Consider the following 18,580-nt stretch of genomic DNA (forward strand, 5'->3'; position numbering starts at 1 on the left):
ATTCCCATCTTCTTCCTATATTAGCAGTTAGGCTTTGCTCTAGAGCCCCAACACAAAGGTGGATCATGCTTAAAGGGGTATTCCCATCTCCAAGATTCTATCCAAATATGTAGTAGGTGTAATAATAATAATCTTAGCAAATATCTCCAATTAGAAAAGTAGGATAGTTTTTCTGATTCGCTATGTCTGTTTGCATATTGTATTCAGTATGCAATAATCACTTAATAACATTTTAGATAAAAGCCGGCACAGTAATCAGCAGATCACCAATGGTTTAGCTCGAGAGGTGTCCATTGATCGGATTTAAGGGATTTGTAGTATTACATGTGACCCATTCAAATGGACTCCCAATTATGTAATGCAAGGACAAGTCAGGTCTTCAAATGCAAAATCTGTTTTTCAACATACCTTACCCAATGAAAAAGGTAAAGAACTCTTTTCCACTTTTTCTTAAAGTTGAAAACTTGGCGCATGACAGGATGAACGGAGCAGCGGAGGTTCACCTTACACGACCTTATTAAAGAATCTACAAAATCGGATGCAAATATTCCACAAGTAAACAAAACGGACGGACTGCACTTTCCCAAGCTTCTTATAATAAACAGGAGCCGAAAAAATAACTCATTTTTTTGTTCCTCTTCCTACTTTCTTCTCACTATGATTTCAGAAAACCCAATGAGTTGAATAATGAGGTTACAGGCGGCTGCATTATTTAAAGAACTGAGCGTGGTTTTCACCTGCAGATGTGTTCGAGCAGCGCTGAGAAAATGAAAAAATGTTTAACAGAACTCAATCATGTTACTTAGATCTGAAAATCAACTGTGTGAAAACTATCTGTGAAATCCCACTAGGCGGGAGCTCACTGCAAAGAACACTTAATGACTTGGGCTTGAGATGTAAATAAATGTCAAAAATAGACAGGATAAAGCTGGGGCAATGTAAGAGGATAAGGAAGTGAAGAGACTGATGAGGGATCGATGAGGAACACAGGGAGAAGTAGAGGAGAAATCGGAGACTGGTAGGTGAGTATATATATATTTTTTATTTTTTTTCAATCTATGTAAGCATCTTCATAAATTAAATTAGAGGTGGACAACCCATGTAAACTTTTTTCCCAAGGGTAAGGCTTTATATATTTAATTTGCCCCCTATATAGATGCCTGGAAAAGCAAGAGTTGATGGGTACGGTATGCCGTATGCAGTATGTGAAGTGCTCATCCAGTGTAAGGGAGCAAGAAACTGAAAGATAATAGGCTTTTCTGAGCTGTAACACTGATGATGCGGGGCCCTGAGATAAGATGCTGACAATACGGATGCCTTGAGCTTTCATACTGATGATGTGCGACCCTGTGATGTGAGACTGATGATGCGGGGCTCTGAGCTGTGAAACTGATGATGTGGGGTCTTGAGTTGTGACACTGACTATATGAAGCCCTGGGCTGTGACCCTGACGATGAGGGGCCCTGAGCTGAGACACTGACGATTTGAAGTCCTGAGCTGTGACACTGACGATGAGGGGCCCTGAGCTGTGACACTAATGATGTGAAGCCCTGAGCTTTGACACTGACGATGAGGGGCCCTGAGCTGCGACACTGACGATGAGGGGCCCTGAGCTGTGACACTAATGATGTGAAGCCCTGAGCTGTGACATTGACAATGAGGGGCCCTGAGCTGTGACACTAATGATTCAAGGCCTTGAACTGTGACACTGACAATGAGGGGCCCTGAGCTGTGACACTGACAATGTGAAGCCCTGAGCTGTGACATTGACGATGAGGGGCCCTGAGCTGTGACACTGATGATGTGAAGCCCTGAGCTGTGACACTGACGATGAGGGGCCCTGAGCTGTGACACTGACAATGTGAAGCCCTGAGCTGCGACACTGACGATGAGGGGCCCTGAGCTGTGACACTGACAATGTGAAGCCCTGAGCTGTGACATTGACGATGAGGGGCCCTGAGCTGTGACACTAATGATTCAATTCTTTGAGCTGTGACATTGAGAAGGTCTGAATAGTGTCATTTTGGAGGCAGGGGTCTGAGCTGCATCACTGAAGATGCAGGAACCTTAGTTGTAAGATTAAAGAAGCGAGAATTTGAGCTGTGACATTGAGGAGGCGGGGCCCTGAGCTGTGCCGTTGAGGAGGCGTGGGTCTGAGTTGTGCTGTTCAGGAGGTGGGGCCCTGAGCTGTGCTGTTGAGCAGGCGGGGTCCTGAGCTATGCTGTTGAGTTGGCAGGACTCTCGGATGTGTTGTTGATGAGGTGGGGCCCTGAGCTGTGCCATCCAGAAGGCTGGGCCCTGAGCTGTGCCACTGAGTAAGCGGGGTCCTGAGCTATGCTATTAAGTGAGGTCCTGAGCTATGCTGTTGAGTTGGCAGGACTCTCAGCTGTGCTGTTAAGGAGGCAGGGCCCTGAGCTGTGCCGTCCAGAAGGCTGGGCCCTGAGCTATGCCACTGAGTAAGCGGGGTCCTGAGCTATGCTATTAAGTGAGGTCCTGAGCTATGCTGTTGAGTTGGCAGGACTCTCAGCTGTGCTGTTAAGGAGGCAGGGCCCTGAGCTGTGCCATCCAGAAGGCGGGGCCCTGAGCTGTGCCATTGAGTAGGCGGGGTCCTGAGCTGTGCTATTGAGTAAGTGGGGTCCTGAGCTATACTGTTGAGTTGGCAGGACTCTCAGCTGTGCTGTTAAGGAGGCAGGGCCCTGAGCTGTGGCGTCCAGAAGGCGGGGCCCTGAGCTGTGCCATTGAGTAGGTGGGGTCCAGTGCTATGCTATTGAGTTGGCAGGACTCTCAGATATGCTGTTGAGGAGGCGGGGCCCTGAGCTGTGCTGTTAAGGAGGCAGGGCCCTGAGCTGTGCCGTCCAGAAGGTGGGGCCCTGAGCTATGCCATTGAGTAGGCGGAGTCCTGAGCTGTGCTATTGAGTTGGCAGGACTCTCAGATATGCTGTTGAGGAGGCGGGGCCCTGAGCTGTGCTGTTAAGGAGGCAGGGCCCTGAGCTGTGCCATCCAGAAGGTGGGGCCCTGAGCTGTGCCATTGAGTAGGCGGAGTCCTGAGCTATGCTATTGAGTTGGCAGGACTCTCAGATGTGCGGTTGAGGAGGCGGGACCCTGAGCTGTGCTGTTGAGGAGGCGGCGCCCGGAGCTGTGCTATGGTGGTAGAATGATTTATACATGCCCAATGAGACTGGTGGCATTGTGTTTATGAGAAAAAAGTCTCTCATTCATGACAATGTCTGGGTGACTATCCTCAAAGCAATAAAGCTTCTCACCAATGAATTTCTGAGTCCTGTAAAGTTATTTGTTGCTAAGAGGATTTAGAACTGATTTGAAATTAAGTTCAAAGGAGAGGGAGGGCCACCGTTCAGGTGTCTGTCCTTTTTTGAGTAATTGCTCCCCGCAGTCATAGCTGGCAAATCCAATAAAGTGTATGACTGAATTTCCTTCTTTCCAAGTGATCAGTTTACAAGAAGAGTTGTAGAAAGAAAATAAAACTTACTGGAGTCGCAACACAGGACACAGCGTAATTTGCTTTTTCTTCTTTGGAGCAAACTGTTTTCAATTACATTTAATGGATTCTGAATTGCAGACAATTCTCATAAAAAACACAAATGTTTTATCTTGAAAATTCACGGTTTTCAATGTCACCAAGTTCATATCACTCTTTTCTTAAAGTGATGTGATGGATAGTGTCTTCCTTTTTATGACTGAGCATTAATTTCACCACTCGGGTGAAGCAACATACTCCTGAAATTAAAAATGTTTCTGTACAAAAAAAAAAAAAAAAAAGGGAAAGCTATAGGGTCTCATATACACAACAGATCACAGAGCCTTTAGGCAGGCATTGGCATTCTCGCAGTGGAGCCATAGGAGCTCTTTGTGCCATCATACGGTACTAACCACATACTTTTCTGACCATAGCCTTTTGTTGTCTACCTTCTCTGTCTGAATTAGCAACCAACACAGCAGGTCAGGCCTGTTTTGACATCATTGATGGTCGGTGTGCTTGCCATTTAGCATGTCATTCTATTAAGAGAGCGTTCTGCCCTGCTTCTAGGCAGCTCATCCTGCAAGGCAGCCTGTATTGCTGCCCAATCAATCATGTTTTATATAGCGTTCGGTCTTGCTAGTGGACCAATAAGAGGACTGGTCAGATGACCAATTAATGAGCACTGCACTCTTTAAATATTCCCTTGACACAGAATGCCTTGCAAGTTACAGTAGTTATACTCATTGTTACAATTTCTGGTAGTTTATACCTCCGATTGGTATTCTGATATCCTACTTAGCTAGTCACTTCACTTCTTTCTTGATGGACCTCTTAGATTGATGAACAGATTAGACTTTGGACTGGCTTTCCCTTCCCACGGTATCCAATTGTGTATATGGTCCTGCTCTCCTATTGTATATTCCAGCTATCCTTCAGACCTCTCCATACTCTTCTGATTTTATTGTGCTTCCCAAATATTCTACTGCCACCTCGTCTCACCAGTCAGCAGCTACTCTTGGAATGCTACCCGAGGGCTGAAAAGATGAAAACCAAAGAATTCCCTCAGACCTGTTAAATGGAGTGGGTAATGAACCTACACCTAATGGGTAATGAATAATTATAATTACTCTCCTTTTTCCAAGGGTAAACTAAAAGGTGAAAGAATCGACCAAAAAGTCCATAATGTATATACTTAAAAAACTTGTACTTTATTGGGCACTCATGGTAGATATAAAATCAAATAAATAGTATCAAATTGGGGAGAAAGACAGTAGCATCACTGTAAAAATGTATGATGAAAACAACTCGTATACATATATAATTGTAATAAGTGAGCAGCCTCAATGATAATTAAGAATGGATAAAATGATCCCAAAAAGGCCGGGGTGGACGCCATTTTTGTACTGACACAAATCTACATGTTTGTTTGTATATGTTTATGTAGGATTTCCCTACTTTTTATTTTATTTATTTTTGGAATAAAATAAATATTTTTTACTTTATGCATATATCTCTTTTTTTTTAATTTGGGGATACCATAATCTCGCTCTGTGAAGTTATAAATCTACCCCAAGGGAGGAAATAGGCATGTGTAAAAGGGGTTACACCAGCTGGACAGACAGAGGGAAACCAAGGCACAATCAAGCAACAGACACAAAAGGATAAAATACAAAAGGAAGATGAGAACACAGTAATGAGGAAGAAAAGCAACACAAAAGAACACCAAAAAGGGAAGGAAGAGGCATACACAACAAATGGCATACAACCATCTCAAAACAACAAGAGCGACTCTCCAGATCAGTTTCTCCAATGCAGCCAGGAACAGAATGAAGATTCTAGTGCTGGCATGGAGGGAAGCCAGACACAGGTTTATATAATAGAAGGGTGTGGTTCCAATAAGCACCACAGCCAATAGACCATGAGGAAATCCAAACCCTTCCCATGCCACAAAAAAACCTGTTAACTCATAAGTGGCAGTGTAGATTTAAAGAGTCCCTGTGCTCAGCTAAACGCCGCAATCTTCTAATCTCAGATGTACGGTCCCAGCAGAATGCGGCACATTCATGACAAAATCACTGTGGAATTAATGGCGCTATATAAGCAAGTAAAATAAAGCTATAAAGGGTTTTCATTCCCTAGTGCATATAGGAATATTCTTTTAATCTACGGTATTAAGACAAATTGCTAAAATAAACAAACAAACAACACAATTCATGTCATCAACTATCAAATCAAAGAAGAATCAATTGACTGTCCGTTTTTGTTTTTTGTTTTAAAGTCAATATAAATTTAACAGACATTAAAAGAAAGATGTTATTTTCCTCTTGGCAAAAGTAGTCTGTAAATGGCAGTGTGAGATGTACGACATTGCTGTATATTGACATAGTTTCTTTGTTCCGCTGCATGCTCGTAGAAATTGTCTAGCTATTTTCTCCTTTCATTCCGCGTGGAAGCTCCGTGTGCCGACATAATGGAAATCTACACTTTCTTTGTGGGGAGATTTAGTTTAGATGATTGTTCTCTCCCTGTTTCCTAGGAAATGGCCAGATTTTCAACATATATTTTACTGTCATGCTTTTATTCTAAATGGAACACCAGCAGGTAATGAATGATTACTCTCCTTTTTCCAAGGGTAGAATAGGAAACGTATTTTGCTGATTGACTTTACTCGAAAAGATTATACAATATGTCACTTTTTTTCAGAGGATTTATTGCTTCCATCAGACAAAAAAAAATCCAACTTGGGCTTCTTTGCAGCGATAATATATTCATTTGAAATAAATATCCCAAAGATTGAATAAATAACTAAGTACAAAAGCAAATACAGGGATTTTCCAGTTTCCTGTTTTCCGGCTTACTGGAGCATCGGCTAAAGGGAGGAAAATGAAGTTATATTCTCCATTCAGCTGCTCACTTCCAGTCATTGGGGCGCTGCAGGGAGCTGCTACCATCACTGCTCACAGCACAATGAGTGCACTGTAATCACTCCCTGGAACATTGAGTAACAGTCTGCTCCGGACACACAGGCTGCAGAGTTGGCTGTCATGTCAATCAAAGTGCCGCAGAGTGATTACAGTGCACTCACTGTGTAGTGAATGATGACTATAACAGCTCCCTACACCGCCCAGATGACTGGAAGCGAGCAGCTGCAGGGAGAATATAACTTCATTTTCTCCCTTTAGCCAATGCACCAGTAACCAAACACACCCTTTAAATGCTATTTACCTACATAGCACTCTCAAATAACCCCCAGATCACCCAAACATAAAATTATTTATATATCAGTATTTGTCTATATACCAAATACATCTCTACACATCTGTATATTAGAGGTAAAATAAAAGTCAGATTGTTTTCTTTTGTATTTTAGGCAAAAAAAAATTTCATTATTTACATTTAAAAAATTACAAAAAGGAAAATGGGCCGATGCACAATTTTGTGCACCCTGCTTGGTTAGTACCTAGCAGCACCCCCTCTTGCAAGTATCACAGCTTGTAAACGCTTTTTGTAGCCAGCCAGGAGACTTTCATTTCTTATTTGAGGGATTTTCAAATTTGCATCACCTGGCCTTTCATAATGATGATAGTGAACAAGCCACAACCCTAACAGACTAATTAAGGTCTTGATCCTTGGGAAAAGTTATCTGTGAGATAGCGCTCACTAATGGGTTGGGGAATACTCGCTTGGCAGCGATATAACACACAGCAAGACCGTATTTTCTTTCAAAGTTCAACTGGGTTTATTACTCCATAATCCCCAGCGGCACACACACACAAAGTAACAGCCTTCAGATCCGGCAAAACAAAGTAACAATGTTCATAACATGGCTCTGCTCCATCAGGACTGTGACCACTTGGTAAAGTCCAATATTCAGGCTCGCTCTGGAGCCAAACACACACAGTCTGGATTACCTGCTTGACAGCGTTGCAGGTTTTCACCGGCTGACATTACATGGGTCCTCAGGAGAAGCTGCCTTACGGGGATCACCAACTTGCCTTTCAGGCACATCAGTCAGTTCCAGACCCACTGAAGGACGGTAGCTTCCCCAACACAGTAGCCGTCACCTCTGCAGATCCATGGCCTCGTGCTCTTCAGGGATCCGGACCACACACAGGACCTCTGAACACAGAGGTCACTCAGGATCACAGTCTCACCTCATGCTTTTCAGGGATCTGGTCCTACTCCCAGGACCTCCCAACACAGAGGCCATTCAGGATCACGGCCTCACCAGGTGCTCTTCAGGGATCCGGTTCACACACTGGACCTCCCAACACCCAGGCCTTTGCTCTCACAGGACCTTACAGCCTAGAACCATTCATGTCCATACACTCAGAACCATGTGACCCACACCCTGGTCACATTATGAAGCTGTAACCAATCCCATAGGTGGGCGGTGTATGTGTGGTTAGTCAGGAGAAATTGTAGCATACAATTTCCTGTGCATTTTTTTGTGAGAGTACGCCAATACCTCAAACATGCGTGAAAATTACTGTTTTGGTGCACAGCAGAGCTCAGAAGGGAAGGAGCGCCATTTGACTGTTTGAATGCAAAATTTAATGGAATCATTAGAGGATGCCATGTTGCATTTGGAGAGTCCCTTATGTGCCTAAACAGTGGAAACCCTCTACATGTTACCCCATTTTTGAAACTAGACCCCTCAGGAAATTTATCTAGACGTGTGGTGAGCACCTTGAACTCCTGTGGCGCTCAGCGTGAGCCAACACTATCAAGGGCGCCACATACATAGGGCAGTTTGTGGGAACACAGCTGCCACGGTGCTAAATGTGTATGACGCATGTCGGGAAGGGGTTATAATGTAAAAAATTACATTTTTTTGGTCTAAAATACAAAGCAAATATGTTATCTTTAACTTTAGCCCTTTTACACGCAAACGATTTATATGTGCATGTACTGAGAAATCAGCACTTGAATTGATATGTAAATGAGGTTGATTAGCTATTGTAGATCTGAAGTCTCTGTCACTCCAGCTCTATCCCCCACCTAGTGCCACCTCCCCCTGCTTAACTGATCGTTTCTTGAGGACTGGAGTTGCGGAACAGTTGTATAGAGTAATGTCTGCAGTTGTAGTTTTGATGTTCATGACTTTTTTTTAAACTCCATGTACAATTCAATAAAAGATCTGAAATCTAACACAAAAATTGCAGCTGACATACATTGGCCACACGGGTAACCCTACACAGAAAGAGTCGAAGCTCTAATAGCTGCAAAAGGTTCCTAGACTAAATACATACCGTGTTGTGTCTCGTTTTCAGTGATTGCAGTCAATGTAGATCACTTTGCACACATTTGTTTTCCTATGACAATAAAAATCTCTTTCCTTTGAAAAGTGTCAAAAAGCTAATTAATTCCTCTGAGAGATCACGTTGTTACACAAGAAAGAACAAACCATTCCAATGGGAATTATGCTTTTTATAGGCACTGTGTAAAGTGTATCATGGGAAAGGGAATTAGGAAGAGGAAGAAACGACTGGACAGAATGAGAAGATCAGGGATCAATCACCCCAGCGTACCACCGCACATCGGGATCCCAGATCTACAGGATGCAAGAGGGGCAAGAAGTCTACACTCAGAGATTCTCATTAATCATGGTCTAGGACAGGGGTGAGGAATCTTTTTTCTGCCAAGGGCTATTGGGATATTTATACCATCCTTCGGGGGCCGTACAAACTCCGCCCACAAAGTACATCCTGACTCTGGCACTGGTGTCAGGACGTACCGTACTCTTTCGTTGCATGCCCTTCAGTGTTCACTAGTGAACACTGTATGTGTGTGCTGAAATTAATGAGCTGGTTTTAATCAAAATACACCTCCCTGCCCAAGAATGCAGTCCCTGAGAATCTGCTTGGGGGTCTGATAAAAGGTCATTGAGGGCCGTAAATGGCCCTGGGGCCTGAAGTTCCCCACCCCTGGTCTAGGATATGAGTTAAAGGAGTTGAGTTAGGATAGGTTGTCTAGCAAAGGTCATCAACATGAGTTTGAAGGGGTCCTTCAAGGGGCAACAGGATAAAATGAATCCTAAAATTTGTTGGGCAATTTCTCCTGAGTACACTGATATCTCATATGTGGGTGTAAACTACTGTTTGGGCACACAGCAAGGCTCGGAAGGGAAGGAGCGCCATTTGACTTTTTGAATGAAAAATGACTCCAATCGTTAGTGGAAACCATGTCGCGTTTGGAGAGCCCCTGTGTGATCAAAGATTGGAGCTCCCCCACAAGTGACCCCATTTTGGAAACTAGACCCCCCAAGGAACTTATCTAGATGCATAGAGAAAACTTTAAACCCCCAGGTGCTTCACAAATTGATCCGTAAAATGAAAAAGTGCTTTTTTTCATAAAAAATTTCTTTTAGCCTCATTTTTTCATTTTCACATGGGCAGTAGGATGAAGTGAATCCTAAAATTTGTTGGGCAATTTCTTGAGAGTGCACCAATACCTCATATGTGGGGGTAAACTACTGTCTGGGTGTATGGCAAGGCTCGGAAGGGAAGGAGCGCCATTTGACTTTTTGAATGGAAAATTAGATCCAATCGTTAGTGGACACCATGTCGCGTTTGGAGAGCCCCTGTGTGCCTAAACATTGGAGCTCCCCCACAAGTGACCCCATTTTGTAAACTAGGCCTCCCAAGGAACTTATCTAGATGTGTGGTGAGCACTTTTAACCCCCAAGTGCTTCACAGAAACTTATAACGCAGAGCCGTGAAAATAAAAAATCTTTTTTTTCCTCAAAAATGATTTTTTTAGTTCGCAATTTTTTATTTTCTCAAGGGTAACAGGAGAAATTGGACCTCAAAAGTTGTTGTTCAATTTGTCCTGAGTACGCTGGTACCCCATATGTGGGAGTACGCCACTATTTGGGCACACGTCAAGGCTCGGAAGGGAAGTAGTGACATTTTGAAATGCAGACTTTGATGGAATAGTCTGCGGGCATCACGTTGCGTTTGCAGAGCCCCTGATGTGCCTAAACAGTAGAAACGCCCCACAAGTGACCCCATTTTGGAAACTAGACCTCCCCAAGGAACTTGTCTAGATGTGTGGTGAGCACTTTGAACCCCCAAGTGCTTCACAGAAGTTTATAATGCAGAGCCGTGAAAATAAAACATCATTTTCTTTCCCACAAAAATTTTTTTTTAGCCCCCAATTTTTTATTTTCCCAAGGGTAACAGGAGAAATTAGACCCCCAAATTTGTTGTGCAATTTTTACTGAGTATGCTTATGCCCCATATGTTTGGGTAAACCACTGTTTGTGCGCACTTCGGGGCTCGGAAGGGAGGGAGCACCATTTAACTTTTTGAATGCAAGATTGGTTGGAATCAATGGTGGCGCCATGTCATTTGGGACCCCCTGATGTGCCTAAACAGTGGAAACCTCTCAATTCTAACTCAAACACTAACCCCAACACACCCCTAACCCTAATCCCAACCCTAACCATAACCCTAACCACAACTCTAACCCCAACACACCCCTAGCCCTAATCCCAAACCTAACCATAACCCTAACCACAAGCCTAACCCTAACCCCAATACACCGCTAACCCTAATCTTATCCCTAATTCCAACCCTAACTCTAATTCCAACCCTAACCCTAAGGCTATGTGCCCACGTTTCGGATTCATGTGCAGATTTCTCCGCACCGTTTTTGAAAAATCTGCAGATAAAATGAGCTGTGTTTTACCTGTGGATTTACCATGGATTTCCTGCGTTTTTTGTGTGCAGATTTCACTTGCGGTTTTACACCTGCGGATTCCTATTGAGGAGCAGGTGTAAAACGCTGAGGAATCCGCACAAAGAATTAACATGCTGCGGAAAATACAACTCAGCATTTCCGCACGGTATTTTCTGCACCATAGGCACAGCGGATTTGGTTTTCCATTGGTTTACATGGTACTGTACACCGCATGGAAAACTGCTGCGAATCCGCAGCCAAATCTGCACCGTGTGCACATACCCTAATTACAACCCTAATTCTAACCCTAATTCTAACCCTAACTCTGATTTTAACCCTAACCCTAGTTCTAACCCTAACCCTAGTTCTAACCCTAATTCTTACCCTAACCCTAGTTCTATCCCTAACCCTAACCCTAGTTCTAGCCCTAACCCTAACCCTAGTTCTAACCCTAACCCTAATTCTAACCCTAACCCTAGTTCTAACTCTAACCCTAGTTCTAACCCTAACCCTAGTGGAAAAATAAAGATAAATATATTTTCTTTTTTTTTTGATGTTCCCTACCTATGGGGGTGATAAAGGGGGGGGGCTATTTACTATTTTTTTATTTTGATCACTGTGATAGAACCTATCACAGTGATCAAAATGAATGAACGAATCTGCCGGCCGGCAGATTCGGTGGGCGCACTGCGCATGCGCCCGCCATTTTGGAAGATGGCGGCGCCCATCCTAGATGCCGGATGGACACCGGGAGGGACCCCGGGACTCCGGAGGTACAGGGGGGAGGGATCAGACAGTGGGGGGCACCGGACAGGACGGAGGGGAGAGGAGGGGAGAGGAAGGCAGAGGAGGGCAGCGGAGGACATAACGTAGGGGATGAAAGACTTACGGCAGCGGGAGATCGCCACTGTCGGTGGTGAGTGCAGATCGGGGTCTCCAGCCATGGCCGATGATATTGCAGCATCGGCCATGGCTGAATTGTAATATTTCACCAAGTTTCATTGGTGAAATATTACAAATTGCTCTGATTGGCTGTTTCACTTTCAAAAGCCAATCACAGCGATCGTAGCCACGGGGGAGCAAAGCCACCCCCCTGAGCTGAAGTACCACTCCCCCTGTCCCTGCAGGTCGGGTGAAATTGGAGTTAACCCTTTCACCCGATCTGCAGGGACGTGATCCCTCCATGACGCCAAATAGGCGTCACAGGTCGGATTGGCACCGACTTTCATGATGCCTACGTGGCGTCACAGGTCGGGAAGGGATTAAAGATTGAAGATGGTTCCTTGCAAAAATAATCTATCCATGCTGATATCATACAGTAGATGGGTGAAACCGTTCACTACCCAATCATGGTGCAATTGAAAAAAAAAAATCCTCTAAATGCCTTTGTATAGCTTCTACTATGAAGATATTTTCCATTAAATCAATGTTTCTAGGCCAAATATATATATTACAGTTGCACAATATTTTTCTATTTGTACGCATACTTCTGCTTAAAATTCTGTTCATACACAGATACAGTATGGACCCACAGAAATCTAATGCCATTAACATTCTCCATAAAACTTAGAGAGTAACTGTCTCATTTTTTGTACTATTACTTTATAATATATTTTTGTAATCTGCTTCTCTGTCTTCCTGTGCTGATCTTCGATTCTGAAAGTGCTCAATTTATTGGTAAAATGTGTCTTCAGTGATTACAGTCTTTCCCATCACTATGATAGGAGATTGCAATTGGTGCTTATAAGGTTCTATGGAGAACTTTAAGAATTGTTGCAGAAGAACTTGCAGCAGAATGTCTGTCTAGCTCCTCCTCCCTCCATAGAATTTTATAAGCACCAACTCCTATCTCAGTAATGGGAAAACCTGTCTTCACTGAATACAGATTTTATTCGTGAACCTAATACGAAAGACCATTCAAAAAAGAAGCAGATTTATCTTATAATATATATTACAAAGTTGCTTATTTTCATGTACATTATTGATTTAAGCAAATAAAGATTAAATAGTGGTAAAGCCTTAAAATTTTATATTTCATAAATTGTTTTGCATCTTTAATTGGAAATACAGATTTCGTCAGACGGGATTTAATAATAAATATATTTCTCGGCTTAGTGCCGCTATTACTTTATTTATTCATTGCCATTTTGGAAAATGTCAGCCTGTTATTCTAGAGAATATTTGACATTAGATTTGCTCACAAATACATTCACATGTTCACTTTCAGATAAGGTAAAGGTAAGGTGGCACAGAAAAAAAAACAAGAGTTTTATTGACCTGATTTGTGGCTGGCCGTTGAGCTCGTAATGGCCTTGGCGCTGTCCTTGGGAGAACCCGTTTTTTGCTTATTTTTCGTGGACTCTAGTGCTTTGAGCTTCTTGGCATGTTTACTGCCTTTGTAGTGCGCTTCAGCTTGGCTCTACAAAGGAGAACAAATCAGGCTTATTGTCTCACCTCACAACAACACAAATGGGTAATGGAATTTATGAGGAAGAACATAAACACACGACACAAATCAATGGCTACCAAGTCCATGAGAGCCAATGGACTTCCACTATATATACACCATTGCTAGTGTATATATACATTTTCTTGAAGCGTGCAATAAACCAAACAAACAATTTAAATCCCTCAACACAACTAATCTACCAAATGGTTCCTACAAATTCAACACAAAATGCCATTTTTCCTCATGCTCAAATCTCAGAATTATTCAACCCCCTCTTTATGGTAGTATTCAGTATAGCGAAACCTCAAAGTCTACCAGGCTTGGCTTCAGAAGAGGCCATGGCGGCAGATTAAGGAGTTGGCGTCACAATCGCCTAAATTGAACCTCACAAAAAAAACATCTTTGATGGGATTTGAAGAAGGCGGCTGCAACACACAAACACAAGAATATTGGTGAAATGGAGGCCATTGCCATGATTCCGCAGTAAGGCTGCCAGAAGATGGTCTCCACCTATGCATCATGTATGCAGCAGGTCATAACAGCCATAGGGATCCTACTCAGTACAAAAGAATAAGTATTGGTCAGTAAAGGAAATCTGTGACCAGGTTTTTGCTACTCCATCTGAGAGCAGTATGATGTAGGGTCAAAGACCCCAATTCCAGCGATGTGTCACTTACTGGTCTGCACGCTACCGATAAGATAAAATCCCTGTTTTCTCTGCTGTAGATTTACCAGTTCTCTGAATGCTGAGCTCCGTATAACCCCGCCCACACCACTGATCAGCAGCTTACACTGTGCATAGGTAGAAAGCTGCCAATCAGTGCAAGAGGCGGGGTTTTACAAAGCAGGAGGATGGACTATATGGCATGAGACAACTAGTCCTGCTGCTGATTAAAAACTGCTTTTTGTTGAAACTGCAATAAGCAGCTTAGTAAGTGACACATCGCTGGAATCAGTGTCTCTGTCCCTACATCATGCTGCTCTCAGATTACAAAGAAAAAACCTGTTGACAGATTCCCTTTAAGGGGTTGAATAGTTCTGAAACTGCAGTACTAACTGGCTTTTTGTGTTCAATGTGGAGAAACCACTTGTTATATCAGTGGTGTTCAAATATTTAGATTACTTTTATTTGATTTTTTTAATTGCAGAGAGCAGAAAGTTTGTAAATTTTGCTAATAAACCAAATTTACAATGCGGGAATGATAACTTTGCATTTGTATTTTTATGGCTATGTGCACACGTAGGAAATGTGGTGCAGAATTTTCTGCACTAAATCTGCATCTCCTGGCAGAATCCGCAGGTGCGGTTTTGATGCGTTTTTTACGCGGAATTGATGCGGATTTTGTGCGGATTTTATGCAGTTTTTACCACTGTGGATTTCTATAATGGAGGGGTGCAGAAACGCTGCAGAACTGCACAAAAGAAGTGACAGGCACTTCTTTGAAATCTGCAGCGTTTCTGCGCGGATTTTTCTTCACCATGTGCACAGCTTTTTTTTCACATTGATTTACATTGTACTGAAAAATCACAGTGCAGTTCTGCAGCGTTTCTGCTGCAGAAAAAAATGCTGCAGATCTGCTCTAAATCTGCACTAAATCTGCATTGTGTGCACATAGCCTTAATGTACATAAATTATACACACAAAATTGTATCACAATTTTACTCATTGCATCATGAAATAATGCATTAAACGCCAGAAACTAATAAGAGGAAGGTTAGCGATGACGTTAATGAAAACATGTAAGGATATTGTACATGAACATAGAAGTTAGACTTCTGGTTCCTTGTTTGTAATGCCGACCAAGAAAGAAAACTGTAAAGCTCCAAAGCCAAAAATGGATCCATAGAGCAGATTTCAATACTATTTGCTTCAAAAAGTCATATACTTGCTCCAGAAAGTTGTAGATACTGACAATAAATGTACAAAAGTCATTAAGTTTTTTAAGTATTCTAAAAGGGTTTTCTAGAAAAGGTTTCATACCGACTAGTGCACATAGAAGCCATACCAATGGGTTCAAAATCCCACAGCTCACAATTCCGTTTTCAGGTGTCGAAGTGACTGCATGTGTGATGTGTGATAGATAGATATATACAGGTGCATCTCACAAAATGTGAATATCATCAAAAAGTTAATTTATTTCAATTCTTCAATGCAAAAAGTGAAACTCATATATTATATAGAGTCATTACAAACAGAGTGATCTATTTCAAGTGTTTATTTCTGTTAATGTCGATGATTATGGCTTACAGCCAATGAAAACTCAAAAGTCATTATCTCAGTCAATTAGAATACTTTATAACACCAGCTTGCAAAATGATTTTAAAATCTGAACTGTTGGCCTACTGAAATGTATGTTCAGTAAATGCACTCAATATTTGGTCGGGGCTCCTTTTGCATAAATTACTGCATCAGTGCGGTGTGGCATGGAGGTGATCAGCCTGTGGCACTGCTGAGGGGTTATGGAAGCCCAGGTTGCTTTGATAGCAGCCTTCAGCTTGTCTGCATTGTTGGGTCTGGTGTCTCTCATCTTCCTCTTGACAATACCCTATAGATTCTCTATGGGATTAAGATCAGACGAGTTTGCTGGCCAATCAAGCACAGAGATACTGTTGTTTGTAAACCAGGTAACATAGTAACATAGTAACATAGTTAGTAAGGCCGAAAAAAGACATTTGTCCATCCAGTTCAGCCTATATTCCATCATAATAAATCCCCAGATCTACGTCCTTCTACAGAACCTAATAATTGTATGATACAATATTGTTCTGCTCCAGGAAGACATCCAGGCCTCTCTTGAACCCCTCGACTGAGTTCGCCATCACCACCTCCTCAGGCAAACATTTCCAGATTCTCACTGCCCTAACAGTAAAGAATCCTCTTCTATGTTGGTGGAAAAACCTTCTCTCCTCCAGACGCAAAGAATGCCCCCTTGTGCCCGTCACCTTCCTTGGTATAAACAGATCCTCAGCGAGATATTTGTATTGTCCCCTTATATACTTATACATGGTTATTAGATCGCCCCTCAGTCGTCTTTTTTCTAGACTAAATAATCCTAATTTCGCTAATCTATCTGGGTATTGTAGTTCTCCCATCCCCTTTATTAATTTTGTTGCCCTCCTTTGTACTCTCTCTAGTTCCGTTATATCCTTCATGAGCACCGGTGCCCAAAACTGGACACAGTACTCCATGTGCGGTCTAACTAGGGATTTGTACAGAGGCAGTATAATGCTCTCATCATGTGTATCCAGACCTCTTTTAATGCACCCCATGATCCTGTTTGCCTTGGCAGCTGCTGCCTGGCACTGGCTGCTCCAGGTAAGTTTATCATTAACTAGGATCCCCAAGTCCTTCTCCCTGTCAGATTTACCCAGTGGTTCCCATTCAGTGTGTAATGGTGATATTGATTCCTTCTTCCCATGTGTATAACCTTACATTTATCATTGTTAAACCTCATCTGCCACCTTTCAGCCCAAGTTTCCAACTTATCCAGATCCATCTGTAGCAGAATACTATCTTCTCTTGTATTAACTGCTTTACATAGTTTTGTATCATCTGCAAATATCGATATTTTACTGTGTAAACCTTCTACCAGATCATTAATGAATATGTTGAAGAGAACAGGTCCCAATACTGACCCCTGCGGTACCCCACTGGTCACAGCGACCCAGTTAGAGACTATACCATTTATAACCACCCTCTGCTTTCTATCACTAAGCCAGTTACTAACCCATTTACACACATTTTCCCCCAGACCAAGCATTCTCATTTTGTGTACCAACCTCTTGTGCGGCACGGTATCAAACGCTTTGGAAAAATCGAGATATACCACGTCCAATGACTCACCGTGGTCCAGCCTATAGCTTACCTCTTCATAAAAACTGATCAGATTGGTTTGACAGGAGCGATTTCTCATAAACCCATGCTGATATGGAGTTAAACAGTTATTCTCATTGAGATAATCCAGAATAACATCCCTCAGAAACCCTTCAAATATTTTACCAACAATAGAGGTTAGACTTACTGGCCTATAATTTCCAGGTTCACTTTTAGAGCCCTTTTTGAATATTGGCACCACATTTGCTATGCGCCAATCCTGCGGAACAGACCCTGTCGCTATAGAGTCCCTAAAAATAAGAAATAATGGTTTATCTATTACATTACTTAGTTCCCTTAGTACTCGTGGGTGTATGCCATCCGGACCCGGAGATTTATCTATTTTAATCTTATTTAGCCGATTTCGCACCTCTTCTTGGGTTAGGTATTGGTACTTTTGGCAGTGTGGACAGGTGGCAAGTCCTGCAGGAGAATGAAATTACATCTCCAAAAAGCTTGTTGGCAGAAGGAAGCATGAAGTGTTCTAATATTTCTTGGTAGACGGCTGCGCTGACTTTGGTCTTGATAAAACACAGTGGACCTACACCAGCAGATGACATGGCTCCCCAAACCATCACTGATTGTGGAAACTTCACACTAGACCATTTTTACCTAGTACTACACCCTATTAAAAGTATCACAGCTTATAAACACTTTTTGTAGCCAGCCAAGAGTTTTTTCAATTCTAGTTTATGGGATCTTCATCCATTCTTCCTTGGAAAATTCTTCCAGTTCTGTGAGATTCCTGAGTCGTCTTGCATCCTCTGCTATTTTGAGGTCTAAGCTACCGATTTTCAATGGTGTTCAGATCAGGGGGCTGTGAGGGCCATTGCAAAATCTTCAGCTTGCGCCATTTTAGGTCGTCTATTGTGGATTTTGACATGTGTTTAGGATCATTATCCATTTGTAGAAGCCATCTTCTTTTCAGCTTTAGCTTTTACAGATGGTGTTATGTTTGCATTAAAAATTTGTTGAAATTTCGTTGAATCCATTCTTCCTTCTACTAATGAAATGTTCCCCAACACAACCTAAAGCATGATTGATCCACCCCCATCCTTAATGGTTTGCAAGATTTTCTTTTCCAGAAATTCTG

At 42.5% G+C, this 18,580-nt stretch overlaps 1 protein-coding gene across 4 annotated transcripts in view; it reads right to left on the minus strand.

Annotated features, from left to right (window-relative positions):
- Positions 1–18,580, minus strand: part of ZNF385B (zinc finger protein 385B) — a 724,391-nt gene that overhangs the window by 25,291 nt on the left and 680,520 nt on the right. For all 4 annotated transcript variants that reach the window (XM_069733222.1, XM_069733221.1, XM_069733223.1 and 1 more), the window contains one exon: positions 13,442–13,583. In XM_069733222.1, the coding sequence (XP_069589323.1) occupies positions 13,442–13,583 (142 nt within the window). The remainder of the gene's footprint in view (positions 1–13,441; positions 13,584–18,580) is intronic.

Source organism: Ranitomeya imitator, chromosome 7 (assembly GCF_032444005.1).
Source record: "Ranitomeya imitator isolate aRanImi1 chromosome 7, aRanImi1.pri, whole genome shotgun sequence".
NCBI lineage: Eukaryota > Metazoa > Chordata > Amphibia > Anura > Dendrobatidae > Ranitomeya > Ranitomeya imitator.